Here is a 19490-nt window from a genome sequence, read left to right on the forward strand (position 1 = left end):
GGCATAAAACCCTACAAAGCAGAATGGTGGCATTTCACGCCTGCTTTGCTCTTCCTTTGCACAGGGCAGTGGGGAATCAGTCCCAGGGGCTGGCAATCACATGCAGGTCTCCCATCCCATTGTCCAGGGACTCTAATAGGCTATATTCCCAGCCCCTTTCACCACAACATCTATATTAAAAGGGTCGCAAAAAGAAAAGGAGTACTAGTGGCACATTAGAGACTAACCAATTTATTTGAGCATAAGCTTTCGTGAGCTACAGGTCACTTCATCGGATGTTTCTCTTTTCCTTTTCCATTACAGTCTTACAGTTGGGATTGCCATGGGGCTCATGATATTACAAATCAAGATCGCTGCGAGATTCTTCCTTCAGCCAAAGATCTTGCCAGATGATAAGCAGAAGCCATTAGCTCTCAATAACAGGTTAGTGGTAGGAAAGAAACAGCCCTTATGGTCTTGCATCCTCCAGACAAGGATCTCCTACTGCATGGGGCTTTTCATACAAGGATCTATGTCTGCCTGGACAAACATGAACTAATGTAGGTACAAGTAGACAGAGAGGGTCGAGCCACGGAATTTGGTTCAGGGTCTGAATTTCAAACACCATGCACCTGGGAGTGTGTGGATATCTGGGCCAAATCCAAAAGTAGTAAGGTGGGGTAAGGTATGCAGTGGTGAGTGGGGATTGAAAGTGAAGCTACAGGGTCTAGCAAAAGGGAAGAGGGGGAGTGGGCCCTAAAAGTCTGCCCTCATTGAAAAATTGCAGTCATAGAATCATAGAATATCATGGTTGGAAGGGACCTCAGGAGGTCATCTAGTCCAACCCCCTGCTCAAAGCAGGACCAATCCCCAACTAAATCTCTATACTTCTGTGAGTGCAAGGACTCCACAAGCTCAGTCCCAAGAATCTTAGGTTGCCAACTTTCTGACTGCAGAAAAACAAACACTCTTGCCCCGTCCCTTCTCCGAGGCCTAACCCCCTTCTCACTCCATCCCCCCTTCGTCGCTCGCTCTTTCCCACCCTCGCTCATTTTCATTGGGCTGGAGCAGGGGGTTGCGGCGCAGGAGGGGGTGAGGGCTCCGGCTGGGGGTGCAGGCTCTGGGGTGGGACTGGGGATGAGGGGTTTGGGGTGCAGGAGGGGGTTCCCGGCCAGGGATGAGAGGTTTGGGGTGCAGGAGGGGGCTCTGGGCTGGGACAGGGGGTAGGGGTGCAGGGTAGGGCTCTGGCTGGGGGTGCGGGATCTGGTGTGGGGCCGGGGATGAGGGGTTTAGGGGTGGATCAAGATCTAAAACTTTTGTGTCTTTGGTCAATCTCTGTTAGTTCCTTGTGAGCTGTTGTGGCACACTGAAGCCCAAACCAAACCCATGATTGGGCACTAAGTGTGAAAGTGGATTTTCCCCTCTTTTGCAGAAAAGCTTTTCACAACTTCAATTACTTTTTATTCTTCTACAACGTGCTCCTGGGCCTGGGGGCTTGTTTGTTCAGACTACTTTGCAGTATCCTGTTGGGAACTTGGCTGATTGCACGGATAGACAGGACTATAATGCAGAAAGGGTATGAAGCTGCTGACATGGGTAAGTGTATGAAACGTCAGAGCATTGCATGGATAGCTTGTATGGGGATTTGCCATTTGGTGGCTCTCTCATAAAGAATATTGGAACTTTTCAAGCAAACATCAGATGTATCTACAGGGAACCTCTTCATGCCCAACACACCTGCAAAGGAGCAAGGCAGAATATAGTATTAGCCATACTCGGGCTGTACATGGCCAGGGCCTTGGCCTTCCTACATGTATCCAAGAGCTAATAGTGTAACTAATCCTGCTTAGAATCATAGAATCATAGAATATCAGGGTTGGAAGGGACCCCAGAAGGTCATCTAGTCCAACCCCCTGCTCAAAGCAGGACCAATTCCCAGTTAAATCATCCCAGCCAGGGCTTTGTCAAGCCTGACCTTAAAAACCTCTAAGGAAGGAGATTCTACCACCTCCCTAGGTAACGCATTCCAGTGTTTCACCACCCTCTTAGTGAAAAAGTTTTTCCTAATATCCAACCTAAACCTCCCCCACTGCAACTTGAGACCATTACTCCTCGTTCTGTCATCTGCTACCATTGAGAACAGTCTAGAGCCATCCTCTTTGGAACCCCCTTTCAGGTAGTTGAAAGCAGCTATCAAATCCCCCCTCCTTCTTCTCTTCTGCAGGCTAAACAATCCCAGCTCCCTCAGCCTCTCCTCATAACTCATGTGTTCCAGTCCCCTAATCATTTTTGTTGCCCTTCGCTGGACTCTCTCCAATTTATCCACATCCTTCTTGAAGTGTGGGGCCCAAAACTGGACACAGTACTCCAGATGAGGCCTCACCAATGTCGAATAGAGGGGAACGATCACGTCCCTCGATCTGCTCGCTATGCCCAATCCAAGATCTTCCATTCTAAAAGCACACGCGTCTAGCACCTGATTGCCGTAACTGGGAGATGCTGCACTCTTTAACCTCTTCCATTGGTCAGACAGTAGAAGGGGACAAAGACCCCTCATCTAGGGTGGTTTACATTAGCAGCCACTATGGTGAGCACATGATGCTCCTTCTTGGAGCACTGTACAGCACGCTCTGGCTCCATCATAGATATTATGGTGATGGGTGCTATAGAAAACAGTGCATGAAGAATAGCTCAGTTACTCTACTCAGATGCGGCCACTCCACTTCTCTCAGGATTTTGTCCTTGGCTTTTTTTAATATTAAAAACTACACAAAGATGTAAACCCTGAAGCATATATTCTGCTCCTCCGCAATGATGGGTTTGAGCCAATTATTGCCAAGTATTGGTTTGAAGCTGGATGTGTATTATATGACTATTTTTCCCCGACTGACATTTTCAAAAAAGGGGAAGCTTCCGAAGAATAAAGCTCCAAGAGGGGAGTTTTATTTTAAAATGTAGAATCAGTAATTTATTTGTGGATTGGACTTGTGAGTTTAGGGTACAGCTGGTCAATATATTTATTGCTCCTTGCTTATTAATTTTCGGAGACCAGATCACAATTGATTAACTATTCCAAAGGCCTGGTGTGTTCACAAACACATTTGAGCTGAGGGTTGTTTACAAACTCTTTGTAGTTAGTATTCAGACTGTCCTTGATATTCAGAATGGCCACTTAAGTCACATGGTATGGTTTCTGTTTCCTGATTGGATGGCCTAACTTTTATAAACTACTACTGGTCTGTTAAGCAAATATTGTTTCTTTCTTGATTTCTTTTTGGAATGAAAGAATCCTAACTCTTCCAGTGCCCCCACCCCTCAAGATGAGTTGTGGAGCAAGCACCACCCAACCTGTCAAAGGCTACCTACATCCACACCTTGCCCAGGGAGGACTTGGGTTGAAAAGCTTTTGGCTGTATATGAATGAAGAGCCTGAGCCTGCATTCTTTGTTCTCACAAATGCCTACTGACTTGAATGGGAGATATAGGTTCACAAAGAATGCTGTACTGGGCCCGCCGTGTAGAGAGAAGGGAGTTAAGCTGCACGTCTCTGTAGATGTATCCCTTTTTTAATGCAGGATTCAACACATGGGTTGGTATGATATTTATGGACCACTACCACACTAACCCCACCCTCCTCAGCTTTTGTCACATTCTTCTGGCCGGAACCACTGAGAAAAAACTGCAGAAATCCACCAAATATTATATCTTCAATAATATATCAAGTAAGCACTTTGACTGAAGTATTAACATATATGCCACTTAAGTGAGTACTATGAGCTATTTAACTCTAAAATTATATTACTCTTTGGGAATCCTTTATCTCTAACCTCCCTCTGCTTCCCATGCTGATGATCAGATGCAAGGTACGAGAACTGATAGACCCTGTCATATTATCTCAGCACGCCTAAGTGCAGAAACTATTCTTATTCATATGCAGTAAAGAGACATTTCTGCTCAATGTTACATGCGTGCAACTGAGTTGAAGTCAATCAGGCTTCAAATGTGCATCTGAAAGATAAGCCCTAAGGCCCACAAAAATGGCCTGTAATCTTATGACCATAACCCTTTATTGAATCTTGCTATGCTCTTCGTTTTTACAAAGGGTCATATTTGGGAGCCGGTGTCTTCGAGTTAATGCATGCAGTGAAGGTGAAGCTGTTGGCCCTCAGGTGGAGGAAGGATATTAATCATGCTGTTTATTAAGTGGTGCTGACAATGTTCTGAGCTAAAGTCTCTTCTCACTTACACCAGTGCTATTCCACACAAGTCAGTGGAGTTACCCCAGTGTAAACGAGAGGAGAATTTGGCCTCATGTCTTTTGGGTCAGATAGATAGATTACAGTCTATAAGTATCTACATGGGGAACCATAGGCGCCGACTCCGAGGGTGTGGGGAAAAATTAGTGAGTGCTCTGCACCCACTGGCAGCCAAGCTCCCCTCCCCGCCCCCCCACCTCACCTAACCTCCACCTCCTCCCCTAAGCGTGCCGCGTCCCAGCTTCTCCGCCTACCTTCCAGCACTTGCTGATGCAAAACAGCTGTTTCGCGGCACAACAAGCTCTGGGAGGGAGGGGGGAGGAGCAGGAATGCAGTACGCTCAGGGGAGGAGGCGGGGCTGGGGCAGGGATTTGGGGAAGGGGTTGGAATGGGGGTGGGGCAGGGATGGAGTCAGGGTGGGGCCAGGGACAGAGGGGGGGTGAGCACCCACCAGCGCCAGCAAAAGTCAGCGCCTATGTGGGGACCAAATATTTAATAATGGGCTCTTCAGTCTAGCAGAGAAAGATCTAACAATCCAATGTCTGGAAGTTGAAGCTAGACAATTCTGGCTGGAAATAAGGTGTACATTCTTAATGGTGAGAGCAATTAATCATTGGAACAATTTATCAAGGGTCATCACTGACAATTTTTAAATCAACATGGGATATTTTTCTAAGAGACCTGCTGTGGGAATTATTGTGGGGCAGGTCTCTGGCTTGTGCTATACAGGAGGTCAGACTAGATGATCACAATGGTCCCGTCTGGCCTTGGAATTTATGAATCTTCAGTGGGTGTCTATTGATATAACTCCACTGATACCAGCTGAGGAGCTGGTCATTAGTTTCTGAATTACAAGAGAAAAAGAAGTGGAGTGTGTTGAGTTCTGTATGTATTTCATTTTAGAACCCAGAGTGTCAACCAGAGCCAGGACACGGTGGTTGCTGCTCTACACCCTTCTCAACAACCCCAGGCTCACTGAACTCAGGAAGCCTAACGCGCAGTCCGGTGCCAGTGATGCGCCACAGAACCCCTGTGTCTAGCTTACTCTGCAGGTGGAAACTGGAAGACTCTCGAACAGCTGGTGACTTGCCCCTTAGGACTTTCAGAAGATGGAGTTCTATTTCAGAGCTATACACTATGAGCAGTTAGGGCTCTCAGCCCTGGTATGACAGGAGAGCGGTGGGAATGGATGTCCAGGAGCACTTGCTGTCATTGGTTGTTGTGCATTACATTTGTTTCCAATAGACAGCTGTGAATTGTGTTAAATCACTATAAACCCCAGCAACATTTTCATTGTTGTAAACCAAATAGAGATACATTGGTTTTGGCCAATATTTCCTTGACTGTGTGGGGTCAAGGACCATTCTTCTCTCATTTTGCCAAGCATGCAAGTTCAAGGGGACAGAAACGAATTTCCACATTGAATACAAGGCTCCGGTGTGAGTTTGGTTTTGTACAGCCTTGCCTCTCACAGCAAGCACAACTTTTATTTGTCCTAATTTCCAACTGTGCCAGAGCCTGTGCAGGGACTAATGAATGTGCAATGAACTTTGAAACACCCGCACTGAGTTTGAAAAAGTTACAGTTCAGTTACAAGTAGCTGACAACAGATGCCTCATTTCCTAATAGCTTTTAGTTACCGATGAGAGACAAGATGGGTGAGGTAATGTCTTTTATTGGACCAACTTCTGTTAGAGAGAGAGACAAGCTTGCAAGCTTACACAGAGCTCTTCTTCTTCATGTACTTCTAAGACTGATCTGCTCAGAGGAGTGAATCAGCCTCTCTCATTCTACCAAACCACTGAGCTGTGATCAGCACAGGGATGCTTATGTTTTCCTGTCACGCTTCCTCACCCTGAGATGGTCAAGATAGTTGACCTTCCTCTAGTCAAGCTGTTGCAGGTGGTGGGAAGAAGGTCCCCTTCTTCTGACAAGCCTATCACACTCTTTCTCCAAGCCATTCTACTTCTATCTACAAATGCCCATCTTAATTCTTCACTGACTTCTGGTCCTCTTCATGCCCCTTTATGGTATTCAATGTTCTGTTTCTACCCACACATCTGAGCAGTCCCCAGCTCCTCAATACCACTGAGGAGCTTCAACAAGTCCTTAATGACATACAAACCTGTATCCAAGGATGATGGTTAATTCCATGCCTAGAAGTTAAAGTCTTTTCCACAGCTACCTTTATAGTCCTAACTTAACATGTTGCTTTTCAGATCATCATCATGACATAAGGTTCAATAAGGATAAGTGCAGGGTCCTGCAGTTAGGACGGAAGAACCCAATGCACAGCTACAGACTAGGGACCGCATGGCTAGGCAGCAGTTCTGCGGAAAAGGACCTAGGGGTGACAGTGGACGAGAAGCTGGATATGAGTCAGCAGTGTGCCCTTGTTGCCAAGAAGGCCAATGGCATTTTGGGATGTATAAGTAGGGGCATAGCGAGCAGATCGAGGGACGTGATTGTCCCCCTCTATTCGACATTGGTGAGGCCTCATCTGGAGTACTGTGTCCAGTTTTGGGCCCCACACTACAAGAAGGATGTGGATAAATTGGAAAGAGTCCAGCAAAGGGCAACAAAAATGATTAGGGGTCTGGAACACATGACTTATGAGGAGAGGCTGAGGGAACTGGGATTGTTTAGTCTGCAGAAGAGAAGAATGAGGGGGGATTTGATAGCTGCTTTCAACTACCTGAGAGGTGGTTCCAGAGAGGATAGTTCTAGACTAGTCTCAGTGGTGGAAGAGGACAGGACAAGGAGTAATGGTCTCAAGTTGCAGTGGGGGAGGTTTAGGTTGGATATTAGGAAAAACTTTTTCACTAGGAGGGTGGTGAAACACTAGAATGCGTTGCCTAGGGAGGTGGTGGAATCTCCTTCCTTAGAAGTTTTTAAGGTCAGGCTTGACAAAGCCCTGGCTGGGATGATTTAATTGGGGATTGGTCCTGCATTTGAGCAGGGGGTTGGACTAGATGACCTCCTGAGGTCCCTTCCAACCCTGATATTCTATGATTCTATGATAACAGTTCTTAATAACTATTGATATTTATTCATATCACAGTAGTACATGAGGGCCCCAATCAAACATTGTCACCATTGTGGTAAATGTTGTACATACACATAGTGAGAGGGAGCCACAGTCCTTGAAGAGCCTACAATCTAAACAGGCCAGCTGTCTCCCATGCACCTCCTCAGGGCCTATGGTCACACTATAGACAACTTGCCTCAGCGTCCCCTTCTGGACTATTCAAATAAACTTCACTTTAGGCTTTTTCTTGGTCAGAAATACCTCTCCTTGGGGTCTGGGTTTATTAATATAAAAGAGTACAAATAAAACTCAACATCTCTCCAAAACAAAGTCCACACACAACCCAGTTTTTCTCTTGCTCCTCCCAGACCTGTCTGCCTGGGGCCTTTGCTCTCTCTCCCAGGCCTCACTGCCCACAGAGCTTGTCTCACTCTGTACCACAGCTTCCTGAGCTCCCATTTCCCTCTTCACTGCACCTTCCTGCTCCTTTTATGCTCTCAGGTGGGGTTCCTGAGTCCCAGTGTTAAATCCTGGCCCCATTGAAGTCACAGCAAGTCATAAGGACATCCTTCGGCTCCATAAGAACAGCAAATACTGTAGACAGTATTGGTTCTGAATCAGGAAAGGAAGATGACATACTTGTAGCTGGAGCTCTGCCAACGTATTGTCTCTGCAGACGCCCACCTCCACAGTCATTTGCCTGAGATCACAAGCCAGGAAGCTAGGAGAGGAGAGAAAGCTGTTAAAGATGCTCACTGACCTCACCATGTAGAAGAACCTGTCCCCAACTATCTCCTATTTCCCCTCTCCCTCATGGACATTAGGACCATGGGCGTGTTTTGGGGAGGGCAAACTGCAAGCCTTGGGCAGGTGTGGAATTTGCTCCCCCCCTCGCCGCCCCCATTGGTCTGACTGGAGCTGCTCCCCCAAATACAGAAGTCAAACTACACCTATGCTTAGGACTTCCTCTTTTCTCACCATGGGTTGTGGGACCTTCACAGGATATTTCCCTTTCCCAGTTGTCCTGCTGCCCTGGGCTACAAGATGCAGCATGTTACACTGCCACTGCTAGGCACCAGATCATGTGTGTGAGTAAAAGTCAGATCCTGTCAGAAAATAACAGATCCTCTCAATTTTTGTGCCCAAGCCCCCAAGCTGTACCACCTAAAGCACTTCTCCAACCATTGGTATGGTGCCAACAAATCTGGAGTCCAGCCAGTCTCCATGGATCCAAGGGGATCCTTCATTTTCTGGCAGGATCTGACTTTTATCCACATCCTGCTTAACCTATGTCAAAGGCACCTAGAGTCCTAGCTTGGTGCTTTTCTATGTAGGGTATGAAGCTAAATAAATAAGGACCCTGACTAAGCCTGTGGACTACTGGGTCATGGGCAGGCTCCTTCTACATTTCCACACCCTCCATCACCCCTTGGCAGGCTCTAGTCTGGCACCTCCATGCCAGGCAGCAGTGAGGGCTGCTTCAGCTCCAGCAGTGTGACTGGGAGGTGGCAGACATTGGCGGGGCAGGAAAACCCACTGGTGTCCTGATGGGTAGCAGCCAGGAGCGTGCCTGCACCTGAGGGAGGCTGCTTGTCTTGGGTCCCCTGGAGCTAAGCCCAGAGATGCCGAGCCCTTCTGTCAGCCATAGCACTGGGTGCCGTGCGCCAGGATGGATGAGGGAAATGGCCATGCAAGAGCTGCTCCCTCCCCCATGCTCGCCTGAGATGCCCAACTGTCACTCCCAACTGCCACGGAACCTTCTCACACCAGCATTCCAAAATGGGGGTCTCTGTGTGCCCTCTCCACGCAAGCTGGGTGCATTCAGTCAGTGGGCAACAACACTGCTAGGCACTGCATACTGTCTCTTCACTCTAACCATATCTGGCCATGCTATAAAACAGGGTAACTTGCTGGCTGCTACACCTTAACAACCCCCCTCTGTGCGTTCAATGGCTGTCAACTTCACCATGGTTTCTGAGACAGAAACAAAAGCGTCTTACATCGTGGGCTGTTCTAGGTGTCCAACTAACCTATGGAAACTGTTAGGACAACCATTGTCTTGTTTTCCAGGACTAGTTGTTGTAACTAAAGTCCAACAGCCTTTGCCACAGTGATTCTAGAACTGAATGAACGTGAAGGTGATGCCACCCCAGGGGAGGGTAGTAGGGTGGAAAAGCATTGTAAATTAAGAAGGAAAACTGCTGCATCCTGAATGCTTGCAACTCCAGAGTTTGTCTTCTCTTCTGTCCCTGCCCATCCCTCCCCTACAACCTCTGAAGGAATCATAGAATATCAGGGTTGGAAGGGACCTCAGGAGATCATCTGGTCCAACCCCCTACTCAAAGCAGAACCAATCCCCAATTTTTGCCCCAGATCCCTAAACGGCCCCCTCAAGGATTGAACTCACAACACTGGGTTTAGCAGGCCAGTGCTCAAACCACTGAGCTATCCCTCCCGCCATATCTGACAGAGTTAATACTGGGCTGGAAATCTTGAGAGCCCAGCATGATCCACTGGCTAACAAGCCATCCACTAGGTGATGTGGCAACAAATCATCACACTAGTACAAACTAGGGGGAAAAGTAATGAACTTTTGGCACCTAGCTTCTCCTGGATTTCCCCACTTCTGGGACTCATCCTACTCAGGAGACCACAAATGTGAGAGATTGTTAGTTTGGAACGACTGAATGTCTAATTCCATTCAGGATATTTCACTGATATTCATTCTATGTTTCTCCTTCCCACCAGAACATAGCAAGCCAGGTGGCCAGACCATCCCTAGTCAGTGCTGCCCAGGGGTAGAACCAGGGGCTAGCCTCCTTGAAGGGGGACTCTACCCACATCAGTGCTTCCATATCACGATGCCAACTTTTCCCAACCTAGCACTAAAAATTTCCCAAGTCTTCCCAAATCTGGTAAAAAAAAATCCCAGCAGTGCTTCAACGTGGGAAATTGGGAATTTTCATTCAAAACATTTTACTCAAAAATTCCCAGATTGTGGAAAATTTCCCAGGATATAGAAGCACTGTCCCACATTCATAGCCAACAGGAATGCTTCCCACACAGGCTGTGTCTGCAGCAGGCCCTTCCTTCCCTCAGGGAGGGACCTATAGATAGTTATTAAAGAAAAAGAGTAACCCTACTTCTTCTCTACAGAGAAGAAAGGAAGGGAGGGGGTAGTATGGATCTACTCTCTTCCCTGCTGTCCCCCAAAATAAGCAGCACTCCTGCTTCAAAAAAACTCCTCCTCCAGTTGGTGCATTTCCAACAGGTGTGGCAGGGTGGGGCTGGCTGAGCCCAGAGCAGTTCCTTAACCCCTTGTTCCCCAGTGTGGGGCAACCTAACTCTCTTTGAGGTTCTGGGCCTAAGTCACTTAGGCCTTGCAATGCTGAGTGGAGCAATAGCTAAATACCTTTAAAAATCTGTGCCATGTTCTTTTCCCTGGACAAGTCAACGAACAGGAAAGCTATAAATGAACTGAGGAAGCAACTTGTACCAGCTGGGCCAGAGAAACTGCCCCAGCCTCTTCTGGAGTGGGCAAGAAAGGAAAATAATACAACAGCTATCAGCACTCTCCTCTCTTAGATTGTTTTACTGACAAAAAACCTTCTGTACTGAAAATGTTACCAGGGAAACGGAGTGTAAAGGCGCTCTTCAGAGAGAAGAACTGGAGCACTCTGAGAATATGAAGCATTCTTATTATTTGTATGACCATAGCATTTCAAAGCCAAAATCAGAGCTGGAATCCCATTGTGCTAGGTACTGTCTTAACACAGAGTAAGAGGCTTGCCCCAAACAGCTCATAAACTGAAAATAGGTTTGCCAGCCCTCCAGGATCGTCCTGGAGTCTCCAGGAACTAAAGATTGTCATGTGATGAGACCTCCAAGAACACATCCAACGAAAATTGGCAACTCTGAAACCCTGTAACTTTTCAGAGGCTCACAGCCCTCACTGGGCAGAGTAGAGAATGCAGATGTGCAATTGGCCTCCTGAGCTGTCCGTCAAGTGTGTGCAGCCCCATGATGACATCATCACAGGGATATAATGGCTGAGACCTGCAGGGGAGGACTGAATATTGGGAAGGATTAGTAGTGTTGAAGTTTGGTAAGATGTGTGGTTAAGCTCTGTACTATGTTTCTGGTTCTTTGGGTGTTTAGAGGGGGGGCTCTTTCTTACTCAGATTGTGACCTAATTTCTTGCCTGATGGCCTGCAATAGCTAGGATTGAATGATCAGAAGCTCTTAGCTACTTTCAGTTCTTGGCAGCTGTACTTGTGTAAAGCATTTTTAGCTGAGTCTTCTGAGCAAACAGTCCAGGGAAAGAAACTATCTGCCTTCCAGACTGGGAGGCCTGGAATAATGGCATGTTCTAGGAGATGGAGGCTTCCCTAGAGGAGAATAGAATATTTAAGAAGGAGAACTAAATTAGAGTTTGGACTACGAGAAAAACTCCTACTCATCTCTTGACCTGAGCAAAGCTATGCTGTTCCCGCTCAGGAATGGGGATTGGGACTTCTGGCTGTGGTCTGAGTTTTGGCTTGTCATGATCATCTACAGGTGGAAACACTTGACTGAGGTGGCTGATTCAGCTGAGACTGGAGTGCTGGGTAACCAATATGTACTTGAAACAGATAATGCAGGAAACACTAAAGGAAAGCAGGCCTGGTGCCTTCCTATAAAGGCCCTAGCTTTCTAGTTAGTGGTCTCACTCTCGCCTCCAGGGGTGATGGTGTCAATTTACCTGAACTGGAATCTGTTTCTTTACCAGACCAGGCTTGAATTAACAATAGAAAATATTTGTATTTTTACCAGCTAAATTGGCTTTAAAATAACCAGCCTGCCATAGTGGGCATCTCCTATGTAGACTCATAGATATTAAGGTCAGAAGGCACCATTATGATCATCTCCTATGTAATTCAGTATCCAGGGAGACTCTTACACTACTCACTCAAGAGGTCCCTGAAGGCTCCCCAGTGGTACCTTCTCAATTCAGTGTTCTGTGTGTGTAGTCAATGGCTACTACCTTCAGCAGGATAACTTCAGTCAGTGATTGTATTCTGGGACAAATGGAATTTTCCCTGGTATTATCTGGGAAAAGACTAAACTAGGAAGATGCCTCTGAGCTGTGCAGGTGTCCTGGTGCTCCCCTTGGGAGGCATTGTTGGGTCTAGAAGTCTGAGGAGAAGCTTTGGGAGTGTGTAACACCGACAGACCCTGGTGATCGGCAGGATGAAATCTGGGTCCTCCGGAGCTAAATGCATGAGCCTATACTGCATGAGCTAAAAGCCATAAGGCTCTTAGCTAAAGATGCAGAGCTGATGCGTTAATCTGTCTCTCTCCAACTGGTCCTGGTGCCACGAGATGGGAGAGAAGAACACACCCAGAAGGTGTATGGATTACAGGTGCATCCCTGGGCTTGAACTGGCTGTCTCTGAGCCTGCCTTAGATCAAAGGTTTAAGGCCCTTGCCTGCTCTCTGTAGAGAGAGACTTATTACAGGGGGACAACCTGGTCTGGCTCTCAGAGAAAACAGACGGGGGGCAGCTCTCCTGGTGTTCCTACATAACATTGATTTCATTGTTTCCTGCTGTAGCCACTCAATATTCCTTTTTGGGTCTTGCAGGGACATCTCACTCCACCATGTCTGCTAAGGAAAATGAACCACAGGTGGAGATCCAGGCAGAGGAGCAACAGGTGGGTCCCTCCTGGGGAGGCAGGTGTGCTTGGCAGCTGGAAGGGCTGTTCTAGCTTGAATGTCTCCACTGCTGGAGACAGGGACTCGTAACCACAACACTAGCTAATGCTCCAAGTTCTAGTTCTCGGAGTGCCGTAGTCACTGCCCACAAGTGCCCCCCTGAAGCCAGGAGGAGCATCGGCACGGGTGACCCTCTGTATGCTGTCTCCACTCGAAGACGGTCAAATCCCGCTAATTATAATACCCAGTAGGGGCATTGTACCGGGTGCTGGACTGAGACATGGCTCCTGATCGGGAGAGAATGCACTTGGAAACACAAAAGGTCTCTCCATTCCTGCTCTCACTGATGGAACAAGACCGTGACACAGTTCTGTTTTGTTGGTGGCTGTGCCAGGACGGAAGCAGCATTTCTGAGACTTTGCTGAATATAGGCAGCTGTTCTAATGGGACCAGGCTTCTGGGTGTGTAACTAATGTCACAGGAAGGCCACTGAACCCCTGCTGAGAGGGACCGGAGACTGCCTAGCTCTGAGGACAGTCTCCTACAGAATCAGTAGTTCGCAGAAGGAAAGACAGGAGGGGCACCTTGACAAGCCAGGAGCTCTTCCTCAGCTGACTCCTCTTTCCCTCCCCTAGACTGCAGGGAACAGGGTGGCTGGCCTGCCCTTGGTCAGATCTGCCTGTGAGATAGCCTCTGCCAGCTACGCTGCCACCAAAGAGACCCACCCAGCCATCAAAGGGGTCTGTGAGGTAGCAGAGACTGGGGTGAGAACCATCACCTCTGCTGCCATCACTGGGGCACGGCCCATCCTGGACCAGCTGGAGCCACAGCGTGAGTAACGGAAAGGGAGGCAGGAACACTCCTGTGTGTGTGGCGGGGGAGGTGGATCTGGGGGCAGGCTCAGCCTACAGTGGCTCTCGGCCCACTACTGAACTCTGCCTCCAACTGGCAGCAAACAAAATCCACAAACTCCCTTCTCCTGCTCCTCTCAACTCGGCTAGCTCCTAGACGTGACCTGGCCAAGGCATTGGCCTTGTGCGGAGCGGCTCTGACGGATGCAGAAGCTGCTCTTGGGGACTCTTGCTCAGGTACCAGCGGTGAGCTGGGCCAGCCTAGAGGCAGGCAGTGCCCAGGCACAATCCCTGGTGTGCATGGCTGGCCCAGTACCACACAGCCACATGCACTGTGTATGGCACCTAATGCCATGGAGCAATACCTGCTAGAGGGCACAGGGAGCAGCTCCAATGCTAAAAGGATCTGAGCCCATTGCAGGCACTGGAGACTCCTGAAACCCTCTAGGAGAAGCTGGGGGTGGATGAACAGATGACTGGCAGCGCGATCTCCCGAGTGCTAAACGTGTGATGAACCAGACTGGCTCCATAGCCTTGGGCAACTTACCCAACCCCTCTTCCTTGGCTTTCCCATCAGTAACCTGGGGACACTTGCTTAGGAACACCAGTCCTCCAGTGTACACGGATTAGCAGCCCCATGAGATCTGTGCACATGAAGGAATTAAGGGAACGAGTTCTGTGGTTATGTTTCAGTTGCAGCAGCCAATGAATATGCCTGTCGGGGTCTGGACAGACTGGAGGAGCAGCTGCCCATCCTGCAGCAGCTGATTGAGAAGGTAACCACACGAGTGTCACGACTGGTCCTGGAGTAGGATGAGGCTGTGGGACCTTCACTTCTGCTAGGTGTTCAGTGACCTCTCTTCTGACCCCTTTTCCTCTAGGTGGCTTTGGATGCCCAAGAACTCGTGCATGCCACAATGGTGGGTGCCAAGGATGCAGTCTGCAGCCCGGTCACTGAGGCCAAGGATGCAGTGACCAGCATGGTGGGCATGGCCCAAGGGGCTGTCCAGGAGAGCGTGGAGGTGACCAAATCTGCCGTGACCAGCAGCATGAGCACAGTGATGGGCTCCAGCATGGGGCAGATGGCTGCGAGTGGCATAGATGCAGCACTGGGGAAATGTGAGCAGCTGGTGGACCACTACCTCCCCATGACAGAGGAGGAGCTCGATAAAAACCCCTCTGCTGAATACAAACCAATGTGACCCTGGTGTCTTGGGGTGTGGTTTGGAATCACAGCTGTTCAGTGCTCACAGCTGAGCTGCCAAAAGAGCCACCTCTCCTTTGGGCTGCCTTGCAACCTTGCTTGGCTACTAGCCCTACCCTTTGTTCCTTCATGCTGGGCCCTCAGCTAGCCCTGTCTGATGGCTCTGACGCTGCTCCCTGTGCAGCTACCCGCTACCTTACTGGTCGGTGCTGCAGGGCATCCAAACGTGCCGTGGGAAAGATTGCATCGGTCATGAGCTTTGGGAGGGCTGAATGCATCCCTGCCTTGTATCCTGGCCCTGCCACCCAGTGGTGCAAGTAGTTTTTAACTCTTACCAGTACGGCGACTCATGGGAGGGACCCAGAATAGAGGTCGGGGGGGGCATGTGACTTCCCCCTCCCCCAATCAACCCCACCCTGCCTTGTGTGGGGGGAATCTACAGACCCATGTAGTTGCATCTCCTCTCTGGGAAGGGCTGGTGGCAGGACAGCTGGGGGTGGTACAGACACACCGGAGGAGGTGCCAGCGTTCTGCTCCTTTCGCTGCTGCGGTTCCTGAGAGCCCTGCGGTTTTCAGCAGCTACTGAACGTCATTGCAGTACGTCATACTAGCAACAAATGTCTTAATGGCGTGGCGTACCTGACCTTACTGCCTGACTTGCACCACTGCTGCCAACTGACCCCTTCCCCCTTCCAGCTGAGCTTGCCACAACTCCCCTGGAGGGGCCTGGAGAGGCATCCGCAGAGCAGCGGACTTACTATGTGCGTCTGGGTTCCCTGTCGAGCACGCTGCGCCAGCGAGCCTACCAGCACGCCCTGGGCAAGATGAGACAAGCCAGGCAGCGCACCCTGGAGGCCCTCTCCCAGCTCCAGCAAATCATTGACCTGGTAGGAACACGACCCCTCTCGCCTGCCCTGTAGCTGCTGTGGGTCACAGTCTGCCATAAATATAAAGGGAACGGTAAACCACTTCAAAATCCCTCCCGGTCAGAGGAAAAGTCCTCTCACCTGTAAAGGCTTAAGAAGCTAAAGGTAACCTTGCTGGCACCTGACCTAAATGATGAATGAGGAGACAAGATATTTTCAAAAGCTGGGAGGAGGGAGAGACAGAAACGGTCTGTGTCTTTCTGTATGCTGCTTTTGCCGGGAACAGAACAGGAATGGAGTCTTAGAATGTTTAGTAAGTAGTCTAGCTAGGTATGTGTTAGATTATGATTTCTTTAAATGGCTAAGAAAAGATTTGTGCTGGCTACAATGACTATCCCAGTCTGTGTGTCTTTTTTGTAACTTAAGGTTTTGCCTAGAGGGATTCTCTGTTTTGAATCTAATTACCCTGTAAGGTATCTACCATCCTGATTTTACAGAGGTGATTCCTTTACTTCTATTAAAAGTCGTCTTGTAAGAAAACAGAATGCTTTTTCATTGTTCTAAGATCCAAGGGTTTGGGTTTATGGTCACCTATGCAAATTAGTGAGGATTTTTACCAAACCTTCCCCACAAAGTGGGGTGCAAGGTTTGGGAGGGTTTTTGGGAGGAAAGACGTGTCCAAACAACGTTTCCCAATAAACCCAGTTAGTTTGGTGGTGACAGTGAAAATTCCAAGGGCAAAGGGTAAAATTAATTTGTACCTTGGGGAAGTTTTAACCTAAGCTGGTGAAAGTAAGCTTAGGAGGTTTTCATGCAGGTCCCCATATCTGTACCCGAGAGTTCAGAGTCGGGGAGGAACCTTGACATGGTCTCTGCAGCCTCCCATGCTCAGTGCCATTGGCACTGTTTGTTCCTGGGGCCAGCTGTGACGCTGCAGTAGTGCTGCCTGCCTGCTGCCCACACTAGCTGTGGGAGAGCTTCCCTGGCCAGCCGCCTCCTGCTCTTCCCAGCTAACTGCCCTCTCCTCCTGCAAATCAGCCATGCCAAGCAGGCCGTAGATCAGAAGCTTCACAATGGCCAGGACCGTCTGTACCAGATGTGGCTCCAGTACTGCAGGGGGAAGTTGGAAGGGCAGGAGGATCCTGACTCCGCAAAGGTATTCTCCTCCTTCTCGCCCTCACAGCCTTGCTCCAGTGAACTCCCCCCATCTGCAGGGGAGACTTGCAGATACTCCAGTCTCTCTTTCTCCTTCCAGCAGGTTGAAGCTCAGGCTCTAGCCATGTCCCAGAGCCTCACCCAGCAACTGAAAACCACCTGCCTTACTCTCCTGGGCAGCATCCAGGGCCTTCCCAGCACTATCCAGGACAAGGCCCAGCAGGTCTCAAGCAGTATAGAAGAGCTCCAGGCCTCCGTCTCCAGTGCCGGCTGTTTCCAGGATCTGTCCAGCAGTGTCCTGGCCCGGAGTCGGGAGATGGTGACCAAGGCCCAGGAGTCCCTGGATGAGCTGCTGGAATACGTGACGCAGAACATTCCCCTGGACTGGATCGTGGGACCCTTCATTCCTGCTGGAGACTCCCCACTGTGTCCTGATGAGCTGGTGGAGGAAGGAAAGAAGGTGGAGGCTTGAAGGGTTCCCCCTGCTGCTGAAAGGAATCCAGCAGAATTTCCTGTATAGCTAGTGTGGGGTCTCCTTGCTGAGTCCACAGTTCTGCTTTGGCAGATGGTGGACTGCAGAAGGAAGAGCTGACCTCAGAATTACAGAACCTGAATGTGATTTCCCAGGCACGCTTCCCCATAACCATGTATTGCCAGTTACAGGGTGGCATCACTAGTCATGCAGGACTGCATCCCTTGCAGGGCTAGTCAGCTTCTCTCAGGACATACCTACAGCTGTCTTCCTCTGTACATAGGAAGTGCTCCTGAGCTTGATCTTTTCCCTAGCTTTGTAATGTGTAAAACTAGGGTTTAATGTCACAATAAACCTCAACTGCATTCAAATTTGTCTCCTTTATGTGATTCCCTCCCTGCCTCATGCTCTGTGGAAACATATACTGTACAGGTGACCCCATGCCCCTCTTCTTCACACACACAAACCCCCTCCACCCACTTTCTCTGGAAGGGCTCCAGAATGGCTGAGCTCCTCTCCTGGGTGAAGGCATCTCTTCAGGTGCCTCCATTTGACACTCTTCCATTGAGACTTTTCTCATGTAGAAGAAGGCAATAGTGTTCTCCCCATTGAGAACACTCGTCTGGCTTCCAGTGGGTAGCAAGGCAACATAACAGACTCTGAGACCAACTAACAGAGGGAAAGACCCAGGTTGTTGAGATAGGGCACTATGGCCTTGAGAGGAAATGGGGTGTGTGGAGAACTGAAAACCTACTACTGCTAATGAGCAAAGTTAAAAGGGTCCCATACAGTGGTGGGAGACTGCCGGGCCTTGCCTCTAGTTCAGTGCAAGAAGTTCAACAGGTTGGAAGTGTCTAGGAAAAGATGGTGAATTGACAACTCGAGGCAACTGGGATTTAACAAAACCCACACACAGGGAGACTAGCTGCAAGAGAGAGAGCAGCAGACAGTCTTGCTGAAGCATGGACATCAGCCAGCCTGCATCCTTCCTCCCTGCCATTAGCCAAGCACCTGCCTAACATTTCCTACTGCCTAGTGTAAACCTAGCCAGGCTACTGGCTCAGGGTTGTGGGAGATCCATAGTAGGACCAGTGCTGGGCTTGTAATGCATTTTCCTGAGAGCTTGTGTTTATGCTTGAAGTCACAAGTGCCTAGTGTCATCTAGGCAGCTCCATCACTTTTGCTTATCCTAACTCCAGCTTGAGCTATTAATAAGCTTCAGGCAAGGAAATGTCTCTCGGGTTCAGCACTGCAACAGCACCATGAGCAGGAATGGGTGTGTAGCTCTCAAAGATAGAGACTAGTAATCAAAGTGGTGATGGATGCAGCTCCCAGGGCTAGTTATTCCTGATCTCATTGAACAGGGACTGTCTTGTACTCCCAGTGGACTGGGGCTATAAAGGTTTTCATAGACCCCTAGAATATGGGGGTTGGAAGGGCCCTTAGGAGGTCATCTAATCCAACCCCCTGCTCAAAGCAGGACCAATCCCCAGTTAAATCATCCCAGCCAGGGTTTTGTCAAACCCGACCTTAAAAACCTCAAAGGAAGGAGACTCCATCACCTTCCTAGGTAACGCATTCCAGTGCTTCACCACCCTTCTAGTGAAAACGTTTTTCCTAATATCCAACCTAAACCTTCCCCACTACAACTTGATACCATTGATCCTTGTTCTGTCATGTGTACCACTAAGAACAGTCTAGATACATCCTCTTTGGAACTCCCTCTGAGGTAGCTGAAAGCAACTATCAAATCTCCCCCCCCTTCTTCTCTTCTGCAGGCTAAACAATTCCAGTTCCCTCAGCCTCTCCTTATAAGTCATGTGTTCCAGTCCCCTAAACATTTTTGTTGCCCTCTGCTGGACACTTTCCAATTTTTTCACATCCTTTTTGTAGTGTAGGGCCCAAAACTGGACATAGTACTCCAGATCAGGCCTCACAAATGTTGAATAGAGGAGAACAATCATGTCTGTCAATTTGCTGGCAAT

General features: G+C 49.0%; 1 protein-coding gene across 1 annotated transcript in view; it reads left to right on the forward strand.

Annotated features, from left to right (window-relative positions):
- The window catches only part of LOC140911815 (stimulated by retinoic acid gene 6 protein-like), a 51712-nt gene extending 33900 nt beyond the window's left edge, over nt 1-17812 (forward strand). Inside the window, exons 15-23 of the mRNA XM_073345716.1 lie at nt 304-423; nt 1412-1575; nt 12886-12956; nt 13593-13788; nt 14502-14584; nt 14690-14973; nt 15707-15899; nt 16038-16043; nt 16927-17812. Coding sequence (XP_073201817.1) covers nt 304-423; nt 1412-1575; nt 12886-12956; nt 13593-13788; nt 14502-14584; nt 14690-14973; nt 15707-15899; nt 16038-16043; nt 16927-17505 — 1696 coding nt within the window. The 3' untranslated portion in view covers nt 17506-17812. The remainder of the gene's footprint in view (nt 1-303; nt 424-1411; nt 1576-12885; nt 12957-13592; nt 13789-14501; nt 14585-14689; nt 14974-15706; nt 15900-16037; nt 16044-16926) is intronic.
- The last annotated feature ends 1678 nt before the right edge of the window (nt 17813-19490 follow it).

This window comes from Lepidochelys kempii, chromosome 5 (genome assembly GCF_965140265.1).
Source record: "Lepidochelys kempii isolate rLepKem1 chromosome 5, rLepKem1.hap2, whole genome shotgun sequence".
In the NCBI taxonomy this organism is placed as follows: domain Eukaryota; kingdom Metazoa; phylum Chordata; order Testudines; family Cheloniidae; genus Lepidochelys; species Lepidochelys kempii.